This window comes from Vulpes vulpes, chromosome 15, assembly GCF_048418805.1.
Source record: "Vulpes vulpes isolate BD-2025 chromosome 15, VulVul3, whole genome shotgun sequence".
NCBI classification, from domain to species: Eukaryota; Metazoa; Chordata; class Mammalia; order Carnivora; family Canidae; genus Vulpes; species Vulpes vulpes.
In genome coordinates, this window is record NC_132794.1 from 67,890,058 (window position 1) to 67,916,534 (window position 26,477).

The 26,477-nt window shown below is 36.5% G+C and overlaps 1 protein-coding gene across 11 annotated transcripts in view; it reads left to right on the forward strand.

Moving 5' to 3' along the window:
• USP3 (ubiquitin specific peptidase 3) overlaps positions 1-26,477 on the forward strand; it is a 110,020-nt gene that overhangs the window by 19,382 nt on the left and 64,161 nt on the right. For 3 of the 11 annotated variants that reach the window (XM_026003806.2, XM_026003730.2, XM_072738758.1), the window contains exons 2-3: positions 12,632-12,692; positions 16,847-16,978. In XM_026003806.2, coding sequence (XP_025859591.2) covers positions 12,632-12,692; positions 16,847-16,978 — 193 coding nt within the window. Of the gene's footprint in view, positions 1-9,237; positions 11,315-11,859; positions 11,901-12,631; positions 12,693-13,802; positions 13,920-16,846; positions 16,979-26,477 lie in introns of those variants that run through there. The other 8 variants (XM_072738761.1, XM_072738760.1, XM_072738757.1 and 5 more) reach the window with 6 other exon arrangements.

Here is a 26,477-nt window from a genome sequence, read left to right on the forward strand (position 1 = left end):
AAATGATTCTCTTAGCCTAAGGGTGGCTCTAGCCTCCAAGGGGATCACTTCTGGTCCCGAGAAGCCTTTTATATTTATGTGCATTTGCCCATACAGATGTTATCATTTTCTGTGCATGTCTTGACATGGAAAAGGTTGGAAAAATAGGTAGAGCACAGTCAGAAAATTAGCCTCTAAGAACCAGGGACATTGGTTCTTTTTTTTTTTTTTTTTTAATTTTTTATTTATTTATTTATTTATGATAGTCACAGAGAGAGAGAGAGAGAGGCAGAGACACAGGCAGAGGAAGAAGCAGGCTCCATGCACCGGGAGCCTGATGTGGGATTCGATCCCGGGTCTCCAGGATCGCGCCCTGGGCCAAAGGCAGGCGCCAAACCGCAACGCCACCCAGGGATCCCAGGGACATTGGTTCTTAAAGAATCTGATAGTAAGGTGGATAAAAAGGAATTGAATTTCGACCGACTGGTTCATAAAAATAAGCTGGCCACCAAATATTTAATCTGGTGTGTTTTGAAACCATTCTTGTTTTCTTCTTTGCTACTGGAGTTAGAAATTTTAAAATATTTTTGTTTACCCAAAGAAAATGAAAACTCTAATTCAAAAAAGATATATAAATTCCTATGTATATTGCAGTGTTATTTACAATAGCCAAGATAAGGAAGGAACTCAAGTGTTGATTGATAGATGAATGGAAAAAGAATATGTGGGAGAGGGGCACCTACGTGGCTCATTCAGTTAAGCATCTGTCTTTGGCTTAGGTCATGATCTCTGGGTCCTGGTGTCGAGCCCTGCATCAGGCTTCCTCTTTAGCGGGGAGCCTGCTTCTTTCTCTCTCCCTATCTCCTTCTGTCTCTCCTCACTGCTCATTCTCTCCCTCTCAAATAAATAAAATCTTAAAAAAAGACATGTAATATATATATATCCATATATAATATTCCATTATATCTGTATAATGGAATATTACTCAGATGTAAAGAAGAATGAGGTATTGGCATTTGCAACAACATGATAGACCTAGAAGGTATAATGCTAAGTGAAACAAGTCAGAGAAGGGCAAATACTATATGGTTTCATTTGTATGGAATCTAAAAAACTAAACAAACAAAGCAGAAACAGACTATAAACAGAGAACAGACTAAAGGTTGCCAGAGGGAAGGGGTGGAGAGACAGGCAAAGTGAGTGAAATGGATTGGGAAGTACAGGTTCTAGTTATGGCATGTTTAAGTCATGGGGATGAAAGGCATAGCATAGGGAACACACAACAGTATTGTAATAGTGTTCTATTATGACTGGAAGGCAGCTACATTTGTGGTGAGCATAGCATAAGGTATAGAGTTGTTGAATCACTGTCATATACCTTCAACTAATGTAATATTATGTGTCAACTATAGTTTAATAAAAATCAGTAAATGTAAAAATATTTTAAATGACTTGGCCTGGCACATTATATCGGGTATTGGAATACCCAAGGTATATTTTGCTTGATTAGATTAGTGAACCATGATTTAATCTGTTACAAATATCTGAGTTCAGTGTATTTCAGTATGGTTTTGACACTTAAGCTGCCTCTGTACTTAAATATTTTATCTGGGTATCATCTTATTAAGTTGTCTAAACCTCTCTGCACATCTCTTAAAATGTGAATCTAAAATGGATTTGATTTCTAAGTATATTTATTTTATGTTAGATGTATAAAGTTTAATGATTCTGTTATTACTGTGGTTTTATTTTTTTTTTATTTTTTATTTTTTTAAATTTTTATTTATTTATGATAGTCACACACAGAGAGAGAGAGGCAGAGACACAGGCAGAGGGAGAAGCAGGCTCCATGCACGGGGAGCCCGACGTGGGATTCAATCCCTGGTCTCCAGGATCGCGCCCTGGGCCAAAGGCAGGCGCCAAACCGCTGCGCCACCCAGGGATCCCTATTACTGTGGTTTTAGTTCAATTTTGCAATAAGTTATTAAAATTGAGTATCTTATCTCATTATTTGATGTTTTGAATTTAATTATAGTTCAGGTAGAGGGAGTCTCAGAGATTTTTACTGACTTTAATGTGACTTATGTATATGAAATTTTTCTATGAATGAATTGTCAGCTGCAGTTTTTTTTTTTTTTTAGTGAGTATAAACAGAATTCTGAGAATTACTGGTCATGGTATATGTTGTGTATAATCACAGTCACCAGAATTAACCTCTGACAGTCATTTTATTCTTTTTAATGTATTTTTAATGGAAAGGAACTGACAGTCACTGGTGCTTTCTGTTTGTTAGGGCCTTTGTTGTGCACTTTATATCTTTTGTCTCATGGAATCTTTACCACAACCGTGTGAGGTAGAGGTGGTATCTATCTTATGTTACACATGATAAAGCTTGCTCTGGAGTCAGCTCCTTTAGGTCGTTGAATAAAAGAAAGGTAAAGTTAGAACGTAAATGTAAAATTCTTGGTCCTGAAGCCCATGCTTGCTTCATTATATCACATGACCTCTAACATGTTTATTTTGAGTCTATAAAATAACATTTACATTCTATGACGGTAGCCTAGTCATTTGGTACATTTTTTAAAAAAGATTTTACTTATTTATTCATGAGACACACACACACACATACACACACACAGAGAGAGAGAGAGAGAGAGAGAGAGAGAGGCAGAGACATAGGCAGAGGGAGAAGCAGGCTCCATGCAGGGAGCCTGATGTGGGACTCGATCCCAGGTCTCTAGGATCTCACCCTGGGCTGAAGTCGGCGCTACACCCCTGAGCCACCCGGGCTGCCTGGTACATTTTTATATTAAAGAATAAAGATTTCTTTTGGCAGGGTTAAGAGTCAAGGGAAGGTGATTAAGGCCTTTGCCTAATTCTTTTTTTTTTTTTAAGATTTTATTTATCTATTCATGAGAGACACACAGAGAGAGGCAGAGACATAGGCAGAGGGATGCAGAACTTCATCCCAGAACCCCAGGACCACGCCCTGAGCTGAAGGCAGATGCTCAGCCAGCCACTGAGCCACCGAGGTGTTCTGACCTTTGCCTAATTCAGCCCAAATGATGTGGAATGGAGTTTTCTGATCATTGTGCCTTTCCCTTTCCTCCTCCTTCTGGACTGGCTGTGCAACAATTTTATGAAAACTTTAAGAGAAAAGTGTGAGTACTTCCTCAGAAATCTTGGGATTCTGATTAGCATGTAGGCTCTTAATTCTAGCTACAAAGTCCTAAAATCAGACATTGCTGAGAGATCAGATTCAAATCAGGCTGGGTAAGGAATATGTCGGAACTCTTTTTTTTTTTTTTTTTTTTTTTTTTTAAGATTTTATTTATTCATGAGAGACACAGAGAGAGAGGCAGAGACCCAGGCAGAGGGAGAACCAGGCTCCATGCAGGTAACCTGAGGTGGGACTCGATCGCGGGTCCCCGGATTACGCCCTGGGCTCAAGGCGGCGCTATACTGCTGAGCCACCTGTGCTGCCCTGGAATATGTCAAAACTCTTAAAGCAAAGACTGAATTGGAAACAGAAATGAAGTAGGATGTTCTCAATTCATAACTACTCAGTATTTTAAATAGAAACTTTAGTAAAATCTGAGGTTTCCCAGAATGTTTAGTAAAGAACATAATCCAGAGAAGCAAAGGGAATGAAGGATAGGTTTGTAGCTTTATTTATTTATTTATTTTTATGATAGTCACACAGAGAGAGAGAGAGAGAGACAGGCAGAGACACAGGCAGAGGGAGAAGCAGGCTCCATGCACCGAGAGCCCGACGTGGGATTCGATCCCGGGTCTCCAGGATCGCGCCCTGGGCCAAAGGCAGGCGCCAAACTGCTGTGCCACCCAGGGATCCCGGTTTGTAGCTTTAAAGGACAGAAAAGGAGTTCTTGCAGGTGCCAATGACACCTTCTTAAGGATCTTTATTCAGAATTTGGGGTTGCTATGGGAATAGTGTTTTTTGATATTTTGAAGATTGTTTTTACAATATAGGACAACATTAGAAGTGCTCAAGAATGAGTTAGGTTGTTTTATGGTAGTGATGGCACATCTGGATTTGAGTTATTACAATAATGAAAGGATAGAGAAAGAGGCAGTCCCAAAGATGATGGTAGCTAAGTTAATGATAGACCACCATGTCTTTATTCTCTTACTGCCTCTGTTGCAGAGATGATAGTATAGTCTGTGTATAATTTTGAATCCTATGGCTAGAACCTCTGGAGGTTCTCATCCTCACTTCTGTTAAAGAATAGTGTCAGTCATTTCAGTGACTTTGGCAGGTGTAAATGATGGATGCTTTATCACTGATAACCCCCCTTTCTATAGGTAATCTTCTGATTATCTACTGCTGCATAACAAACTACCTTATATCTTAGTAGCTTAAAACAACCATTTTATTTTGCTTATGGTTTTATGGATCAAAGGAGGAAGTTGGCTGGTGTTGCATCTGCTGGAGTACCTGGGGCTGGAGCATCATCTTTTTTTTTTTTTAAGATTTTTAAAATGTAGGGATCCCTGGGTGGCGCAGCGGTTTGGCGCCTGCCTTTGGCCTAGGGCGCGATCCTGGAGACCCGGGATCGGATCCCACGTCGGGCTCCCGGTGCATGGAGCCTGCTTCTCCCTCTGCCTGTGTCTCTGATCTCTCTCTCCCTCTCTATCATGAATAAATAAATAAAAATCTTTAAAAAAAAAAAATAAATAAATAAAATGTATTCACAAGAGACAGAGAGAGGCAGAGAGAGACATAGGCAGAAAGAGAAGTGGGCTCCTTGTGAGGAGCCTGATGTGGGACTCAATCCCAGAACTCCAGGATCACGCCCTGGGCTGAAGACAGACGCTCAACCACTGAGCCACCCAGGTGTTGCTGGAGCATCATCTTCCAAAATGGTTTCTTAACTCACATGTCTGGTGCTTCTGTGCTCCACAGTCTCTCTCCCTTTCCAAACTCCCCATACCGTGGCATCATACTCTCCAAAGTCTCCCCATGTGGTTTGGGTTTCTCACAGTATGTTTGGTCATCAGACTTCTTAGATGGTGGCTGGCTTTTCCAAGAGTAAGCATTCCAAGTAATAGCGAGAGGAAGCTGTCAATTTCTTAAGGGCTAGGCCTGCAAATGGATACGGAGTCACTCTGTCATATGCAGCTTGTCAGGGCAGTTACAGAGCCTACCAAATTCAAAGAATGAGGACACAGATCTACTTCTCAATGGGAGGAGTATCAAAGACTTTGTGACTATTTTTAATCTATCATAGAGCTATTAAACAGAAAGGAGATAATGATAATGAGAAATACTGAACTGTGACTTTACCAGAAAATAATTTACTTATTTAATGATTCAGGAGAGATTAATGTATTGCTAAGCCTTGAATAAGAATGGGAATGAGACAGGAGAGAGCTGCCAGAAGGAGGAAGGTGGAAAAAATTCTCAAGGGCAAAGTGGAAAGATGATCAAGATAAGCTTTGCTTCATAATTGTCTTTCCTGCCTTGGCCCTGAACTCTTGGTTCTGTGATCTTGGCCTTCAGTCCCAACCTGCCACTTCCATCCACTTTGGATTTGGTGCTCATGCTTGGTTTCTTTTCCTCAAGTATTTGGACCTCTGCTTAATCTCCCAAACTGTGCATTGGCTCAGTCCTTTGGCCCTGGCCCCTCCTGTTGCTTTTTAAGAGAATTCTCCTATTTCCCTGTTCCTTGGGAACTCAATGCCCATTCCCAGAATGAGCAGCACTGGAGGATGGTGGGCGACAATGAGTTTGGCTGCATTCAGGCTGCTCTGGCATCTGTGGCAGTTGCTTAGGATAGCTGGATTTCTTCTTTTCTGGACTATATTATGGCCCAGTTCCCGTTTCCTTTATGTGACTTTACCAGTTCCTTCCCCTAGTAATTTCAGAGGATTTAAGTTGAAGATAGGAGAGACTTCAGAACTTTTAGCATAGAATAGGCTGTGAGCATATAGTTCAAATAATGTTTATGGTATAAAGAAGATTATATGCCTTGCTCTTTTTATTTTTTTTTTGCCTTGCTCTTAAATATCTAAAAATATATCAGTTGGAGGGTTACCTGGGTTAGTCCTAGATATAGTTCTACTTATGTTTACTGGAATACTCTTAGAATTTTGTGATAATACTGCCCTATTCTTCAGTTTTAAGAGAAATAACACTTTTGGTATTGATACTCTGTGGAGTGTGTGTGTGTGTGTGTGTGTGTTGAATAATAGCTGCAGAAATTTTGTTTTCACTGATTATAGTTTCATAAACCCATAGAGTTATAATCTTGGATTTTGGCTTAACTTAACCACTCATGCTTAATAATTTAGAATAAATCTGTTTCCTTAGGACAATTTTATAATACCAGTATTTTTAAATTTAAGCTATTAAAATTTTTTATTATAAAAGAAGTAATATTTTCTGAAAAAATTCAAACACTGTAGCGGGAAATAAGGTCCATGTGGCTCTAATCTCTCCTCTCATTCCTTTTATGTAACTATTAACAGTTACTATATATCCTTCTAGGCTTTAAAAATTTTATATAGAGGTATATAATATACACACAGAAACATGCAGTATAAAATCTTTTTAAAACAAAAATGACAGCCTTCTGGACTTACTGCTTTACAGCAGTCCATGCCTTCAGAGTTTGATTTCTAGTTCTGTCACAAACTAACTTAGCAAGTTACATAATTTGTCTCTGCCTCAGTTTTCTTATCTGTAAAACAAGCTAAAGAATAGGTTTGTTTACAAGTAACGTAAAACAGGCCAATTCCTTACTGAATTATAAAGGATTAAATGAAGTAATATTCATAAAGTGGTTGCCATAGTGCTTGGCACATACTATGTCCTAGATGAATATTAACTAGATAAAAGTGAACTTTTTAAAAAAATCTATATTATGGATGTTTTCTTATGGCTTGGTAATATTTTTAGAGTGCTGCATTTTAAAAACTCTGTGTGTGCTGGGGTAGTGGTGTTCTCTGAGTTTTACAGTCATAGTGGCATGTTTGTCTGTAATACTTTTGTACAGTGATTCCATGTACTTCCCACCCCCACAATTGCAGTGAGTTGCTGTTACTACTAATGGGCAATGTGGTGGGAATGTTTGCCTCTCAAGTGTTTAGAGACAGGGAAAAAAAGCTGAAAATCATTGGTTTAGAAAATTATACTACATTAGCAATTAATCTTTGTGTTGTTAAGCCTTTAAATTAGGTGGAAAGTGGAGTTGGAAGACTTTTGTCTATAGGGGAGGATAACATTATTGTTTCACTAATCTTTTTCCTTATATTCTTTGACTACTTTTATAATTAGATGGATATGCTTATTGCGTTGTCTTCATTTAAGAGTAGTAGTGATGTTCTCAGTTCTATAGCTTAGTAATGGTAGAGCCAGGACTAGAATCTTGGTTATCAGATCCTTACCTGTCTGAATTCTTAGGAAGTTAGAGCCTCACTACCAGTTGAAGCAACTACTAAATAATGGATGCACTATAAGTGACTTGCCTGTCAGTGCTGTGTGCTTGAACTGTTTTGTGTGTAGAGACATTAAGCTGTATCATAAGCACTGGTGCATGATGTTTTTATAAAAGAAAAAAATTAGAATTCAAAGAGAGGGGTGCCTGGGTGGCTCCATTGGTTGAGCATCCAACTCTTGGTTGTCTTTGGTCATGTTCTCAGGGTGTGAGAGCCCCACATGGGGCTCCATGCTCAGCATAGAGTCTGCTTGAGATATTCTCCCTCTGCCCCTCCCCATAGAGTCTGCTTGAGATACTCTCCCTCTGCCCCTCCCTCTGCTCACATGCATTCTCTTTCTCTCTCTCAAAAATAAATAAGTTAAAAAAAAAAAAAGAATTCCAAGAGAGTTGTTGAGAGGCTTTAAATATCAAATGTACTGTCTGGTTAGGTTCTATGTAATGAATACTAAGGATATTGAAGACCAGTGGTCATGTAGAAAGTGTAGATGTGGAAAGTGTAGATAGTTTTGTCTTATGAACTCCTTGTCTTCTGAACACAACCTGAAAACATCTGTGTCAGCAGGTCCCTTTAAACAAAATTCCCTAGTTTGTGACCTTTCTTCATCTCTTGATAAAGGAGCACACCATTCCTTTTACAAGAATAGTAAGGAATAAAACCACTTCGCTGTATAGATCGAAGGATACCTTGGATGCCTTCCCTCTCTCTACCTTGGTGCTCTATCAGTTCTTACTTTCCGGTTTCCAAGACAATTAAAGCTTTGGTGGCTCTAGGAAGAAGACATGGCATGGGCATGATTTAGAGGCAGATGCTCCTCCACCTTCTCCCCTGCCTAGTATGTGTGTTACAGCTTCTTTTTTGGGGGAGGGGGAATCAAACCACTTAATTGCAGGGCTTTGGGGTAAAGGTGGAAGGGGGAGGAGGGCAGGAAGATCAGACGTCCTCGGCCCAGCCAGAACTGGTCCACCGTCACAGTCCCCAAGAGCTTCTATCTTCTGGAAAATGGCTCTAGTTTAGGAGAGGATCATGACTGTCCTCTTCCTCTAAAAAGACCCTGTTGCCAAATTGCAGAGCCTTTGGCTGAGGTGAGACTAGGGCCAGAGGACAGTTCTGAGGCCATAGCTAAAGGAGGAGATTAGAAGGAGCAACCTCCAGGCTGTGATGCCTGAGCTTAGAAAAGGAATACTGAGCTTGTGGTTGGAAGAATCCAGCAAATGGGGAGAGATTGCTGGAAGAAAGAGTAACTTTGACAACATAACCTGGGTAAAAGGCAAAACTCCGTTTATGAGATCCAATGATCTTGTTTTGGTGAAGTGTAACAGTGTGAGAAATACCTGGCTTTCTCACTGTGATGTAACCTTGAAGTGTAATTAGGTGTAATAAAAAGAGCCCAAATAAGTTCTTGGACTTATCTTTTTGAGCTTCTACAAACTTCCATCCTTCTCTTTCTGTCAAATTCTAGCATGTAAAATTTAAAAAATAAACCATTCAGCTTAATATGTTTTATGTTTTACTGAATAGCATACTCATAGCTTAAAATCATTTTTATGGACTATATGTGGTTTTGTTTTAAATAAATATGCACAGTTGACCCTTAAAACAGGTTTGAACTATGTGAGTCTACTTATATGTGGACTTTTTTTCAGTTAATATAGTGCAGTATCATAAATATATTATTTCTTCCTTAGGCTTTTCTTAATAACATATTCTTTTCTCTAGTTTATTGTAAGAATATGGTATATAGTAAATATAACATAAAAAATATGTTAATGGACTATTTATGCCATCAGTAAGGCTCCTGGTCAACAAAAGGCTATTAGTAGTTAAGTTTTGGGGAAGTCAGAAGTTTTATGTAGATTTTGAACTGTGTGGGGATCGGGACTCCTAACCCCTGGCATTGCTCAGGGGTCAGCTGTACATTATTTCAATCATATTACAGTTTATAATTTTATGGAAATCTCTTATACTGTCCATGGGAAATATGTTCATCCTACAGATAACTTTTGAAACTCATCTGCCTATAAATTGAGACTACTTTTTATAATAAGAGAGTGACCCTTAAGGTGATAAATAATTCTGAGATTATTTATAGTATTCTTTTATTCATGTTATATCCTAGTTAGTTTAATTTAAAGCCAATATTTTTTCATCCTATTTTATAATTGTTTCGGGTACATGAAAGTTTCTTAATTTGTATAAGGTGTGTATAGACAGTGAATATTCCCCAATGCAGTGCAATAAATGGCTTCAGAATGCCTCATCATACCCAATTCTCTGTGTAGCTTTTTAGCTTTCAAATGTTTTTATGGTGTTAAAGTATTAAGCCCTCAGAGAGTATTATCATTTAAATAGCTAAGACCAACTGTCCTATCACCGTATTTTTAACATTCTTACTATAAATATTCATGATAGAAGAAGTCTGATTTCTTAACTCAGGAACGGAACTCTTTTTTTGAGATTTACTAAAATGGACTGTCACTTGTTTGCAATGTTTTTGAAAGTCAATACTTCATTTCCTTTTACCCTCTCTCCTCATCCCTATCTGAAGTACCTGTTTATTTAACTACTTATTTTATTGAAGTACAATTCACATAACATAAAATTAACCATATTAAAGTGGACAAATCAGTGGCATTTAGTACATCTACAACCACGACCTCTATCTAGTTGTAAGACCTTTTCATCACCCCAAAGTAAACCCTGTGCCTTTCAAGTAGTTATTCCCCATTTCTTTCTCCTCTCAGCCTTAGGGTGCCATTTTAAAATTTGAAATTGAGAAATTTAAAAATTAATTTAAAAATTCAGATAATTGAGATATTATAAGACTAGATATAGAATACATTGTTCTAAATTCAGTAACATGCAGAAACACATTTAATATACTGATAGTGGAGGGGTGTCGATTGGTTAAGCATCTGCCTTCTAATCAGGTCATGATCTCAGGGTCCTAGGATTGAGCTCCATGTTGTACTCAGCAGGGAGTCTGCTTCTTCCCCTGCCACTCCTCCTGCTTATGCTCTCTCTCAAATAAATAAAATCTTTAAAAACATTATATACGGACAGTGGAGAAATTAGTTCACAAAATTCTATGTGCTGTGTGTATATTTATAAGGGAGAAAAAAGCAACAGTTGGTAGAAAACACACCAAAGTAACAGCGATTTTGCTCTAGATTTTCTTTTTCTCATTTAAAGAAGGAAAAAAATCTTCCATAATTTTTTTTAATATTGTATTTATTTATTCACGAGAGACAGAGAGAGAGAGAGAGGTAGAGACACAGGCAGAGAGAGAAGCAGGCTCCATGCCGGGAGCCTGACGTGGGACTTGATCCTGGGTCTTCAGGATCACGCCCTGGGCGGAAGGCGGTGCTAAACCGCTGAGCCACCTGGGTTGCCCCAAAATCTTCCATAATTAAAATGAAAACAAACTCTAGATAGTTAAAAACGTGGAACTAAACTTATTATTGTAACATAATTATTTCAGTTAATATTAAACTTTAACAACTTTTTTTTTTCCAGATTGAAATATAGTGTTAGTACTTACTAAGAGAAAAAGAGATTTACTAAAGGAACAACAGTATTCTTAGTTTTTCAGTCCTCCAAATTATATCTCAAACCATGAATACCTGTTTCAAATAAGCTGTGTTCTAATTTATTTTTCTTTAAAAAGTATACTTTATAGAACTTTTTAAAAAAGCTTTTATTTATTTATTTGACACAGAGAGACATGCCTGTGGCCCAAGCAGGAAGAGGGGCAGGCAGAGGGAGAGGAACAAGCTCTCTGCTGAGCAGGGGCACTCACAGCCCACAGGGCTTATCCCAGGACCCAAAGATTATGACCTGAGCCAAAGGCAAGGACTCAATGGACTGAGACACCCAGGTGCCCCTCTTTATAGAACTTTCTTTTCAAACTATAAAAACATATTCTTATTGATATAAAACAAATACCGTGGGAGGTATAGAAATAAGTAGTCAACAGTCTCCTCTCAAATACAGTCTTTTCGTGTACCTGCCTATAATAATTATTGTTAGCAATTTGGCAGGTATACTTCTTGACCTTTCAGTTGTGTAGCTTACATGCATATAAAATAAACTTGGACTCAATTGAGTAAAAAACTCAAATGCCTTCAAAATGGCCCTGGCAGTTAATGTAAATGTGTGAATGCAAGAGCACTACAGTGGGGACCAGAACTTGGAAGAGGTTGGTGTCTTAAACTAGGAAATTTGAACTTTCAATAAATGCTTATTGAGCACATACTATGCGCTAGGCAGTGAACTTGCGATACTTCTGAGTGTGTGGTTGTACCATGGGTGCCCCTCCCATACCCCTGTGGACTTGTGGTTGTATTAGGGAGTCACCTGGAAAGCTACTTTTCTCAAAATACACATGTTCTTTGTCCTCTGTCCCACCCCAATATAGATACCTCTGCCTAAGTAGAACATCCACATCCTGAATAGCTTTTCAGGTGATTTTTATGTCCCTTACCTTTTGAAAATCATTGTTATATATTTATTGGGCATTTTTTTTAAGAGTGAATGAGTAAACGGAAAGCAAAAATTGCAATCAGTATTTTTAAAAGTTTTCATGCTTTTCTTGCCCCCCCCATAATACTTAAACTAAAATAATTAATGTCTTGATTATACCCTCAGGAAGAATTAAATGCAGTTGTCATATTTAGAATTACATTTTATGCAACCAAGACATTAATTTGGGAAGAACTGGATTTAGTCTTCCTAATTGTATCTTTAGGTTATGCCTCTCATTAAGTAAACTGAAAGAGTTGTCATTTATAGTAGTATATAATCTGCCTGGCAAAGACATGTGATTAAAAAATTAGACTTAAAAAAATGTTTTTAAGAGAAAATAGACTGTCATTAACTTGTTGGAGACTGTGGCAAAAAGAAATAAATAATAAAGGAAGAAAGTATATGTGTTTAACTTGTGGTTGAACTGTTTGAGTCAACAATTAAAATGAGCAGCCATTGTGGATATGCATTTTCAGTGCTTTTCAGTATAACTTTAATTAGGCAGCCTTTCTGTGTAAATGCACTCACAAAGCAGGGATTTGTGATTTTGGTACACCTAAGCAGCCATGGAATTTTTAACTTAATCACAGGATATGATATTACAGATTAGGGGAGAAACTGAGAAGTAACATGATACAATTGGTATATTGTGTATTTTTCTTTTTATTAGTGTGCCGATCCAACAAAAGCCCCTGGGTCTGTTTGACTTGTTCAAGTGTCCACTGTGGAAGGTAGGTGACATACTTATTACTTCACTACCCTACTTGCTTTTTTCAATTTGCCTTTAAGCTTATGTCAAAGTTTTTGCGATTTGGATTTATTAGCACTATTGCTTAATCATTGTATGTAATTGTCTATAAGGCTTCCTTTTCCCAATAGAGTCTATTTGCTCAGTGACACAACTAAGGAAAATCTAGGGGGGAAAGCCTTTATGTTGGTACCCAGAAGAATTAATTTGATGATCAGATAATCTAGTAATATTTGATTGAAAAGATGAAATAAAGGAACTTTGAATTCTTTAAATAAAAGCTTACCTTATGGTTGTTTCTTCAACCTTTTAGTTAGGGTAAATTAGAGCATATACAAAAGTATAGAGATAATATAATTGAAGCCCTTTATTTTCATCATCCAGCTTCAACAGTTATCAATACATTGCCAGTCTTATTTCACCTGTTACCTACACCATCCCCAGCTTTACTAACTTTTGAATCAAATTCCAGATATCACATCATTCTTCTGAAAACAAAACAACAAAATGTTTACAGAGGAATTCCCTTGAAAATGGTCTCGTTGTGGAGGTCATTATTAATTGCTGCCTAAGATGTACTAAATGTTTCATTGTTTCAATAAAACATTTTTGCTCTCCAGGGATTTAACACTCCCTGTCCCCCAAATATTGTTCAAACCTGAGCATTTCTTCCCCTTTCTTGGCTTCAAAATGATGTTACTTAATACTTTAGTAACTTTTTTCTTCTAATTCAAACAATTAAATATCAGCCTTGTGTTCTTTTAGCTTGGTAGTAGCACGTTTATTTCAATTGCTCTTTTAACTTAGAATATATACTTTGAATTTACTTAGAACTTAATAGTTTAGCAGCAAGAGGATGAGAAATCATACTGCCACACAGGCTGAAATCTACATTTTATTTATTAGGACTATTTCCCCATTGTTATTTTTAAACCCCCTCATTGCATGAAGAGAGCATCTATGTTCATTTAACATGATTTTTCACATTTTGAGTCGTGGAATTAAATATTTTTTCCATGTACACTTAAAAGTACCTTTGGAAAATGTTAACTGCATATCTTAATTGTGGCTGTTGTGGTTTTGAAATCTCTAGGATTTGGGGAACCTGAAAATACTTTGTACAGATAACTTTTTTTAAAAAAAAGAAGAAAAGTAGAAGCACTTAAATTCTGCACTTGAAGAGACAGATTCCTCTCCTAGATTTTGAGAGGTGAGAATTATAATGCAATAAAATTTATATAGTTCTGTTCTCCAGTTGTCTCATAGTGCTCTCTGACCTAAATCTTGAAGGTCATATGCCAGCCAAAATACCTGACAAACTCTCAAAAATTGGAGAGGTTAATGTTACTAATAGCAAGCAACAAATAGTTCTCTAAGTAGGTTTTGGAAAAATACGGTGAAAAATTTCTAGACTCTGCAGGTAGTCTGTTTCCAGTTGCAAGCAGTCTTAAACTTAGAAATTTAACATTTTTTTGAAAAGATTTTATTTATTTACTCATGAGAGGCACAGACCCAGAGGCAAGCAGTCTTAAACTTAGAAATTTAACATTTTTTTGAAAAGATTTTATTTATTTACTCATGAGAGGCACAGACCCAGAGGCAGAGACATAGGCAGAGGGAGAAGCAGGCTCCCTGCAAGGAGCCTGATGCGGGGACCCAGTCCCAGGACCCCCAGATCACAACCTGAGCCAAAGGCAGACGCTCAACCACTGAACCATCCAGGTGCCCGAATTTAACATCGTTTCAGAGAAATATGATTAAATAGATTAAACAAATAATGAGAGTAGCTTGCATTTGGATCTTCTTTTTATATAGCTGATTGGTTAATTTTCTTTTATCATATAATCCTGGGTGTTGATTGCCAAGGATTCTGATTCTCATTTTTCATTAAATCTAAGCCAGTTGTCTGCAGAAAGTCTTAAATTGAATATTCCTTCAGTCACTAGCATATTTGAGTTATATATTCTGTTGACCTTCATAACATCATCCCATTTATTTTTCAAATTTTTGTGATTGTGGTTAGAAATCTTTGATAACTATATTGATGCTTTTCCTTTTTAGACCAAATTGTCCAGTTAAAATCTAAAATTAGATAAGGGAAATATTTATTTTTATGTTATCCAGTTTATATATAACTGGATATATAACTGGATTTATTTTTATGTTATCCAGTTTATATATAACTGTTAACTTCTGAGTGTTATTTGAGTATTAGCCAAAACATTGCCAATCTTAACATCAGCAGTAATATGCTTCTTACTTTTCAGCAACCCTTATAGTAACCATTTAAACGTTTAGTACATACATATAAAGACTCCAGTGTGGTAGCTAAATAAACTATATGTACTATGTATAGATGATCAGTTTTCAAAGACCTAAAAGTAGTGATCTCTTATTTTTATCATCATTCAGTATTGCTTTTACTTTGATTTTGAAGGTGTTCATTATAAATAGTACTTTTGTTTCTCATGGCACAGTATAAATTATATAAGCATAGGAAATTGAGCTGATTAGATATGTAACCTATACAATGTCTTGGAGTTTACCTTTTTAAATAAATATTAGGTATTTCTTGACCTATGCAATGTATGTGCTTAATATGACCACTTTCTAATTATACTGTTTGAATTCTGAATAAATAGTACTTATGCATTTAAAGGAAAACATGAAAAAGGTAATTACCAACATCCATTCATTTGTTTATGTGTTCATTGGTCCATGAATTTCTTAATCACCCAACAACTCATGAAATATAAGTACTATTATCTCCATTTTATAGATGAGAAAACATAAGTGCAAAGAGGTTAACTCCTCTAAGCTCTCGTGGCCAGCATGTGACAAAGCTACTTTTGAAACTCCTCTAAGCTCACCTGGCCAGCATGTGACAAAGCTACTTTTGAACCCAGGTAGTCTAGTTTTTGAGCTTATACTCTTAATCATTATTTTATTTTAAAATTAATTTTAGTTTACTTTTGTGCACAGAGGACCCCTAAACACACAATATTTAGTTATGTTTACTCTAATGAAAAAGTGGGAAAAAAACTATGATCAAAATCTAAGTGAGGTTAGTAGTGCCTCTTATGCTTCCAGCTTTCCTAGGGTAGAGGCTGGGCCTGAAGTTCGTCCTTCCTATTTATCCCTACTGTCCTACTTTCCCCAAGGTGAGTGTTGCTCCTGGTATCATTATGGAGCCTCATGACAAAATTTACCTTAACTTTCTGAGTATGTTTATTTTGGTAACATTTGATCAACATTTGTTTGACTGAGTTTTCAATTAGACCATGCCTTCTATAAATTAACTACTTTCTGGGAACCAGGAAGTTTTGTTTTATAAGGGTCTTGACAGTACTGGTCAGTTACAACATGGTACGGTATTTAGGTAGAAGTTTAGAGGAATTTGTACACCGTGTGCATTATTTCAGTTTCATTCTTTTTGTAATTCACTGATTTATTAAATCTGAGTTGAAAAATGTTAGAAAATTATTATGAATATAGTCAACCTTTGATTATCTTTGTCCATGTAAATAAATAATAGTTTATATAAGCTTAAGATGATTTGTACTTTGTGTTGTTTCTAAACAAATATGTTTCCATATGAGTGGAGCTAATTATTTAGGCATTTGAAAAAAAGATCTGAAGCCATACTGGTGAGAAAGAGATTAATTATCCTGTTTCCATATCTAACTTTCACCTTTTATATGGTCTGTGGCCCTATAGGAAGTAGTTGAGTGATTTAGTTTACAAAGTTTGCCTTTGAGAATAACGAGTTGGTTAGCAGTCTGAGAAAAACTTAAAAAAAAAGAAAAAGAAAAAGCTATAGCAAAAGCATCAGCAAATGAGTTGATAAGTGAAATATCAATGATACTGAAACTGATTTGCATAGAAGAGCCTTTCCTTGCCTGGCCCTAATCTTGTGTACAATTAAAAGTTGACTGTCATGTTTGATTGCAAAAAAGCATATTTTAAGCACTCAGCTTAATCACTAACCAATTGAATGCCCTTATAGGACTGAATGCTCTTATAAGGAGGAATTCTTTCTCATTCTAATTTATCATCTAATTTTATTATCATCTGCTACTATTTTAACTTCCAAAGCAGTATTTAGATTAAAATAAATTTTTATTTGATTTTCATAAGGTATGTGAATGGCCATGCAAAAAAACATTATGAAGATGCACAAGTACCCTTAACTAATCATAAGAAATCAGAAAAGCAAGATAAACCTCAGCACACAGTGTGTATGGATTGCAGTAGCTACAGTACATACTGGTAAGTATTAATATGTTCTGGAAATGATATTCCTTAGTGTGTGCGAGTGTTTTCTCATTTTCCTCACTCTTTCCCCTCCCCCATCAATCTCTAAACCAGTTGCTACTGCCATTACCTCCTTTTAGTTTTGTTAAGATGCATTAGGGGATTGGAGCCATCAGGAATGCCTGTTCTTATTCATTCAGATTTTACTCCGCATTGTTCCCTTCAACTTCTGGGCCTCCATTTCTTTCCCACCCTTCTCTTCCGTGTCCATCCTGATAAGCTTCAGGGCAATGAAAAGTATTTCTTTGTGGTTGTTTTTTTTATAATTTGTTTTCTTTTTCTTGTTTTGTTTTTAATTGAAGAATAAATAATAAGATACAAACTCATGTTCAAAACAAAAACCTAAGCCCATGTTTTTACTGTCCAGCTAACATTTTGTTATGTAATCTTGAAAATACAACTTTTTGGTTTAAAAACTTGTTTTGACAATCTCCCCTCTAAGTACAGATCCATTCTCTTCTACTCTGTAGATAAATGTTAAGAATTTCGTGTGTAGCCTTTCAGGCTTTTTTTTTTTTAAGCATCACATCTTTTAAAAAGAGATCAGAGGCCCTGTTCTCTCTTTGTAATATAGTATGCGTGTCTATTTCATATAAATGACAATGAAATAAGTATGGATTTTTTATGACTACTTAGAACTAGGTTATTTAGGTTACAGTAATGTTAAACAATTCATATCCATTTGGTATGCTTAGATTAGGGTTTTGTTCTGTTTTGTTTTGTTTTTTTGCAGTTTTGCCTTTCGTGTGAAGCAAATTTTTTTCCTTGACTAGTAAATGATGAATAATTCTTTACTTGCTTTAATTAGTTTACTCTCAATTCAAAAGGTTTTTGGCATTGAAAGGAAAAAAGGCCATTTGAAAGATCCCTTTGGAGATCTTTTTTGGTTATCCAACCCTTAAATGTCACTTGAAAGCAGTAAGGGGCAAGGATGGAGATTTAAAGTTTATCACTTTTGATTTACACTCTACTGAGTTTTGTGCTAATCTTTTCTACATCATTCTTAGTTGATTATTGTATGGTAGAAAAACATCCATCAAAAGGAAGAAAGAGTGTGTTCCCATCTTTAAAATTTTTATAGGTTTAACACTACTAAATTGTGACTGTTGAATGAAATATCTTAAGGTTTACTCATTCACACCATTATTATTTCGGTGGAAGATGTCCAGACCTGGAAGAGAGAGAAGCTGAAGGTAGATAAAAATTTTAGTAAAAATGAAAGTCTTCCCAAGATTTTCACACATAGGCTAGTGCTCAGTTTATTGTTATCTGCTCTTGTAAAATGCTCCTTCCTTTGAAAGGTAAGCATTAGCCAGACTATATTAAAGTGTTCTCAGTAGGTTTACCTCCTTTCCCTCAAGAAACATATATAGTAGAACAACATAGCTACCTAATTAATAGACCATGTTTCTTTAAAACTTAGTTTTATTTTTTTATTTCTATTTTATTATTTTATTTATTTTTTTATTTCTATTTTATAAAGATTTTATTTATTTGAGAGAGAGGGAGACCATGAGCAGAGGGGAGGGGCAGAGGGAGAAGCAGACTCCCTGCTGAGCAGGGAGCCCAACGTGGGGCTCCATCCCAGGACTCTAAGATCATGACCTGAGCTGAAGACAGATACTTAACAGACGGAGCCACCCAGGCACTCCTAAGACTGACTTTTGAGAGCAGAAATTAAGTTCATTTTTTTAGGTATAATTTCACAATCATTGTTCTAAGTCACGTCAACCTGTACATACCAGATGTTGAAAACATTCATTCTTGATTTTCAGTTAGCAATGTATGTGAAATGATAAATAGGGAAGTTTGGAAATACAGTTAAATCTCTGTGTGTTGTAACAAGTTTGCAGTGGGTTTTCTTGCAATTGATAAGATTATGAGGAAACAGTAACTCTTTGAGGAAATTTTTAAAAAAAGATTTCATTTATTTATTCATGAGAGACACAGAGAGAGGCAGAGACATAGGCAAAGGGAGAAGCAAGCTTCCCTCAGAGAGCCTGATGCGGTACTCGATCCCAGGACCTTGGGGTCACACCCTGAGCCAAAGGCAGACACTCAACCACTGAGCCACCCAGGTGGCTCTTTGAGGAAATTTATTTTTTTTTAATTTTTTATTTATTTATGATAGTCACACACAGAGAGAGAGAGAGAGGCAGAGACACAGGCAGAGGGAGAAGCAGGCTCCATGCACCGGGAGCCCGACGTGGGATTCGATCCCGGGTCTCCAGGATCGCGCCCTGGGCCAAAGGCAGGCGCCAAACCGCTGTGCCACCCAGGGATCCCATCTTTGAGGAAATTTAAACAATTATCTTAACGGAGTAGACTAGGTCTCTTTAAAAATATAGGGTACATACTTCAATGTCCTTGTTTATAAAAATATACTTTATGCGTTTTGGAGGAATATTTTTATTAACTAGAATTGGAATTTGATTTGTTTTATGTTGGTATAATATGCTAAAGTACATGTGGTTTCATGGCTGAATTGGAATTAAATGGCAGATCTTGAACCTTGGGGAATATACACAATGGCAGAGGCTTTTTGGCCAACTGCCAGTCTTTTGTGTGAAGTTACACAGCACTTCAAGTATGTGGATCCTCAGAGCTTCTGAAATGCAGGAAGGGAACTGCAGCTGGTCACATTACTGTATCATTTGTATGTTTAAGAACAAAATGCCAGGGAATCACCCTATAGCATTATCCTGATGCCTTAAAAGAAATCTGTGACAGTAACAAACTGATAAAGCTGTAGTCTAAATTAACATTTTCCTCACATCTTAGCATAATTAAGGAAAAATGGGAAAGGATTTCTTTTTTCTGTGTGAATCTGTGTATGTTATTTTCTAGTACACTTCAGTAATTTCACTTCAGTTTATCAAGTTTCCTTGCATATAAGTTTCTTGTGGTTATACTCAGTTTGCTTCAGAGGTAAAATTGGTGCATTAGTTTAAATCTATTTGATTGTTAATTATTATGCTTGTAATTGAAATCTTTTGACTTTAGCTAATGTTAAAGCTCCTTTTCCACCTGCTCTCTGCTCTAAAGAAGTTGAAACATGCTCTGAGGTTTATAGTTTTTTATCCTTCTTTCCCCTTCCCAAGAGTCCCTGCCCTGTCCTATCTAAGCACATCCTTTGTAAAGTTACCATTGAACTCTCTCCACTCTCCCCGCCTCCCGTCTTCAATTGTAGCTGAATGTAATCTCTCCTGAACTCATAGTTTTTGGGATACTTGTAATTTCCTGCTGTAGGTTAGGTTATTTGTAAATGTCAGTGGGGACTGACTGCAGGAACCATATGTCAGATAACATAACATAAAATGGGAGGGAAAGCAACTCCAAAAGTCGTTATTTTAATTTGACACAAACCTACTCCTTTAGGAGATAAATCAGCTAAACTGAGCTTAGAGATAAGTGATTTCTGTAAAAGTGAAAATCTCCCCAAGGTGTTCACATAAAGGCTAGTGTTCACTTTTATTATTTATTAAATAATATTTCCTTTCTTTCCACCCCAGCTTCTCTCTCCAGTCAGTAAAAATGGAATTGTATGTGGTATACATTATTGTATCAGAAAGAAACTGTGATTAAAATTAGGAACTTCTATTTGATGTCTTATATAGATAGACATTTGGAATTAATAGTTTTAAAATGCTGAACAGGTAACTTTTGACATCTGACATAGTCTTGTCAACTCTGATTCTTATCAGTAGTAACTGAATTTCTTTTTTTTTTTAATATTTTATTTATTTATTCATCAGAGACACATAGAGAGGCAGAGATACAGGCAGAGGGAGAAGCAGGCTCTCTGCAAGGAGCCTGATGTGGGACTCCATCCTGGATTACAGGATCATGCCCTGAGCCAAAGGCACTCAACCGCTGTGAGCCACCCAGGGTCCCAGTAACCAAATTTCTAAGAATACAAAAATATGAAAGGAATATTCAGTTAAAATAAAAATATAAAACTAAACTACTAAGCAGGGTAATTTTTTAAGGCAGTCTTTCAAAGAAATATGAAATGTGAATCAGTTGGTCTAGAAAAAGACTTGTATTTCAGATTTTTAAAAAATTATATATTTATTTTGGGGGGTAGGGGAGGGAAACCGAGGAGGAGAAACTCAAGCAGATGAGCCCCACATGGGGCTTGCTTGGTCCCTCAACCCTGAGATGACAACCTGAGCTGAAACTGAGAGTTGGATGCTTAACTGACTACACCACAAAGCACCCCTGTATTTCAGATTTTAGACACCTGTAACAAATACCAGTTTAAACTAATAAAAGTTAAAATAAAATAAAAATAATAAAAATAAAGCTCTTATTTTTGGACTTAAAACCAAATCATTTTCAAAGGAAGTTATGATTAAATATTAAAAAGGGGGAAAAGGTAAAAAAAAAAAAAGGTGTGTCTGAGTGGCTTATTGGGTTAAGAATGGAACTCTTGCTTTCAGCTCAGGTTATGATCTCGGGGTTGTGAGTTTGAGCCCTGTTAGGCTCTGTGCTGGGGGTGGAGCCTGCCTAAGATTCTCTGTGTACCACAACCCCCCCTTGCTTGTACATGTGCACATATGCTTTCTCTCTCTCCCTCTCAAAAAAAAAAAAAAAAGGAAAATCTTTTGACTGTCTTTATAAACAATTTGAGTACAAATTTTGGGTGTTGTAAAGATTAGAGAACAGGAAGACTTTGTTTATTTAAAAACAGTATTTTTGAAGTTTAAAAAGAACTTTTTCAATAGAGGTGGTCTGAAAACATAAAAGACTCTTCCGTAATAAGCTACTATTTGCTTTTAACAAAGGATATAGGTTTTCTCTGCAGGTGTTCTTCTCATTTTCCAAAATTGGCTTATTTGATGGCAATACATCAGAGTTTAATAAAAGAATTTAAGATTAAGCTTGCTATGTAAGAGTTCTTTTGGATTTTAATTTCTTAGTTTGAAAAGATGAAGTCATTAGAATACAAGCTTTTTTACCCCCTGTAATCTTATCTTTTATTTTATTTTTTAAAGGATTTTATTTATTTATTCATGAAAGATATATATATATATATATATATATATATAGAGAGAGAGAGAGAGAGAGAGAGAGAGAGAGAGGCAGAGACACAGGCAGAGGGAGAAGCAGGCTCCATGTAGGGAGCCCGATGTGGGATTCGATCCCGGGACTCCAGGGTCACGCCCTGGGCCAAAGGCAGGCTCCTTGCTCAACTACTGAGCCACCCAGGGATCCCCAATCATATCTTTTATAATAAAACCAGGGCTCAAATTTTCCTCCAGATGTCACAGTATTATGCAAGGGAATGAAAAGGAATTTAAAACTTATTGACAGATCTGATATTGCCCTTTTTGAGGGGTACTTTTTGCCTAGAAGTTTTCATTTTGTTTTGAGGGGATTTTTGACATTAGTATTATGTACAACTTACTGTTTAAAGATCACTTTGTGGCCAGTAGATTAAAGGACTTGTTTCTTTACTGTTGCATAAAAAAATCAGATTGATTTTTATGATGATTGCTTCTTGTTTCAGATAGATGGCAAATGGTTTGGGTTTTTTTATTTCCTAAAGAATGTTATATGGACCTTTATAACTTTAAAGTTAAGGAAGAGAGTTTGCTGTTTTGGGTTTGTGTGCTATATAAAATATGGTAGTAGTTGAGCAATTAAAAGTTGGCTAGTGGGACTCAGGGATTTAATGTTTTAATTTAATTAATGTAAGTTTAAGTGACTACATATGGCTGGTAGCTATTATATTGGATGATGCAGCCCTAAACTCTTAAAATTTAACATTAAGTGTTGTAATGTTATGAAACTTTTCAAAATCTTTAGACAAAGATCTGATAGAAACTCCAAAAAGAAAAGTCAGTTTCACTAGTTGTTGCAAATAATTAAAACTTAAAGCAAATATAACCCAATTCAAAAAGAAAACTTACATAATTACTGAGTTAATTTCACCTGAAATCTGTTGACATATTCATGATTGATATCAACATATCATATCATCATAAAGAACCCCAAGATTATTATGTCATTATAAGAAAAAATATATAAGTAGCCATTAAAAAAAACCCACTAATAACACTGAAATAAAAGGAAACTATTAAGATATCATAGTTTTCCAAAAACTAAAGAAAAAGGAAAGTAAGCATTATGTACTAAAGCCATTTCCATTAATTCATAAACAAGACAGAAATACCTTTTATAATCATGTACATGATTGACTATTATTGAATATTGTTTTGGCAGTTCTAATAAGATAGTAAGTAAATAAGATAATTGGTATAAATACTGGAAAAGAAGAAAAAAAAATTTTGTTTTCAAATTATCTAATAGAATGCCCAGAAAGTTCAAGGAAACTTTAGTAGAAAACAACTGGAATTAATAAATTTTGAAATGGTGATATGTGATAAATACAAATACCAACAGCTTTCTCTTTATTAGCAGTCATCAGCCAAAAATGGAAATGACAAAAGAAACAAACAAACAAAAAAAACCCATTTAAAATGATAAAAACTATAAACTATGTGTAGGAATAAATGTATTAAAGAAGACACAAAGCAAAGCTGTAGATGCTTTGTGAAGAAAATTTGGTATTAAAAACACTCCTTCCTTCCCCCATTTTTACCTTCAAAAATTTTTAAAAATATTTATTTAATTTGAGAGAGAGGATGATAGAAAGCACACACGTGTAGGAGGAGGGGCAGAGAGATGGGGGAGAGAGAATTTTAAGCAGACTCCTTGCTGATTTCGGCACCTGATGGGGGGCTTGATCTCACCACTCTGAGATCATGACCTTAGCTGAAATCAAGAGTCAGGACACTTAACTGACTCCCTAGGCACCCCTTACCTTCGCAATTTTTACTTGAGTCTAATTTATGTGCAAGCCCTCAAACAAAATGGGAACAGCATCTGAAAAACTCAGAATAGCAGATGTATTGCTCTTATTCAGTAAATAAATATTCATTGAGAACCTACTCTGTGCTGGGAACCTAGTTTTTAGTGCCATCAGTCTCCAAAATAATGCACTTGAGGGGATGGAAAGAAAATACAGAACTTCTATTTAAAGTTCTTTTTAATTAAAAAAAAATTTTTTTTTAAGATTTTATTTATTTACTCATGAGAGACACAGAGAGAAGCAGAGACACAGGCAGAGGGAGAAGCAGGTTCCATGCAGGGAGCCTGATGTGGGACTCGATCCCAGATCCTGGGATCATGCCCTGAGCCAAAGGCAGACGCCCAACTGCTGAGCCACCCAGGCGTCCCTAAAGGTTTTTTAAAAAAATATATTTTTACTTTTATTTGAGAGTGAGATGGTGAGAGGACAAGCAGGGGAGGGTCAGAGGGAGAGAGACCAGCAGACTCCCTGCTGAGTAGGGAGCCCGATGGGGTGCTCTATCCCAGGACCCCTTAGATCATGACTTGAGCCAAAATCAAGAATCAGTTGCTTAACCAACTGAACCACCCAGGCACCCCTAAAAGTTTTTATTTAAAAAAAAAAGGCTTTGGCCAATAATATACCTGCTGCCAGTGGTCTTTTGATAAATTGGTCATGTGTCATTCTGTGAACAGAATGTCTGCAAACAGAGCTTCACTTATTGAGTCCTCACCTTTGTTCATTTTATACTGTATTGCAGTCGGCCTAGTTACATGGATTTACTTAGTTTGTCCAAGTCACCCCTCATCAAATGGATAAACTATTTAAAAGACTTTTACCAGGGATGCCTGGGTAGCTCAGTGGTTGAGCATCTGCCTTTGGCTCTGGGCATGATCCTGGAGTCCCAGGATAGAGTCCTGCATTGGGCTCCCTGCATGGAGCCTGCTTCTCCCTCTGCCTGTGTCTCTGCCTTTCTCTCTGTGTCTCTCATGAATAAATAAATAAAATCTTAAAAAAAAAAAAAAAGGTTTTTACCAAATGTGGGGCCTGGCTAGCTCAGTTGGTGGAGCGTGTGATTCTTGGTCTTGGGTTGTGAATTTGAATCCCATGTTGAGTGTGAAGCCTACTTAAAAAAATTAAAAAGGGGCGCCTGGGTGCCTCAGTTAAGCATCTGACTCTTGATCTCAACTGTGAGGTCTTGATTTCAGGATCATGAGTTTGAGCTCCGTGTTGGTCTCCACACTGAGGGTGAACCTTACTTAAAAAAAAATTTTTTTTTTTAAATAAGAGATTTTTACCAAACAAGCCCTGCAAGATAATAAGATCACAAATACTGGTGAACAAGAAAAGAGCAGCTTTTCTTTAGGAAAAGGCTTTCCTAAAACACATGACAAGGTAAAAATACTATCTATGCTGAGTGAATTGAGTCAATCAGAGAAAGACAATTATATGGTTTCGCTCATATGTGGAAAATAAGAAATAATGAAAGGGACCATAAGGGAAGGGAGGAAACTGAGGAAAAAATTAGAGAGGAAGACAAACCACAAGACACTCCTGACTCTGCAAAACAAAGGGTTGCAGAAAGGGGGAGGTGGGTGGGAGGATAGGGCATTAAGGAGGGCACTTGATGGGATGAACACTGGGTGTTATATGTTGGTAAGTTGAATTTAAATAAACATGTAAAAGGGGAAAACATGTAAAGGGAAAAGTTAAGCAGACACTTATAAATACTTTTAAAATTTCAAGAAAATATTGGGTATCTAATAAAAACAGACTAATCAGATTTAATAAGTTGGACAAAAGGCTTAAGCTACAAGAAGTATGAAATGATATCATTAATGTCAAATCTCACCTTATATATATATTGTACTTTGAGATATTTGTTTAATCATAGTGTGAAGATATCACGAATAGGAGGACATTTTCAAATAGTTACTTCACCTCTAATTTATTTTTTAAGATGTCCCTTTTTATTTTTTATTTTTTTAAAGATTTTATTTATTTATTCCTAGAGATGCAGAGAGAGAGAGGGGCAGAGACACAGGCAGAGGGAGAAGCAGGCTCCACGCAGAGAGCCTGACGCGGGACTTGATCCAGGGTCTTGAGGATCACGCCCTTGGCTGCAGGCAGTGCTAAACCGCTGAGCAACCCAGGCTGCCTGATGTCCCTTTTTAAATACTGTATACACATTAATTTAGATTTCCTTATATATGAAATCTTATATAGAAACATGTATGAATATATTGGGAGTGGTGGATGCTCAGTTCTGTGGTTTACTTTTTAACCTGATTAGGTGCCTCATGAAACTAATTTGAAGATGATTTCTTCCTCTTTTTTTTAAGATTTTATTTATTTGTTTGACAGCACAAGCAGGGGGAGCAGCAGAGGGAGAGGGAGAAGTAGGCTCCCTCCTGAGCAGGGAACCTGAGCTAGGGCTCCATCCTGACCTGAATAGACATCCTGACCTGAAAGGCAGACGCTAAACTGACTGAGCTACCCAGGTGCCCTGAAGATTTCTTCTTAATAGAATAGTGTTTTGCATTTTAGAATTAGAGGGAGCATGTAGTACAGGGGAAAAAATAGGAAAGCAACAAGTGT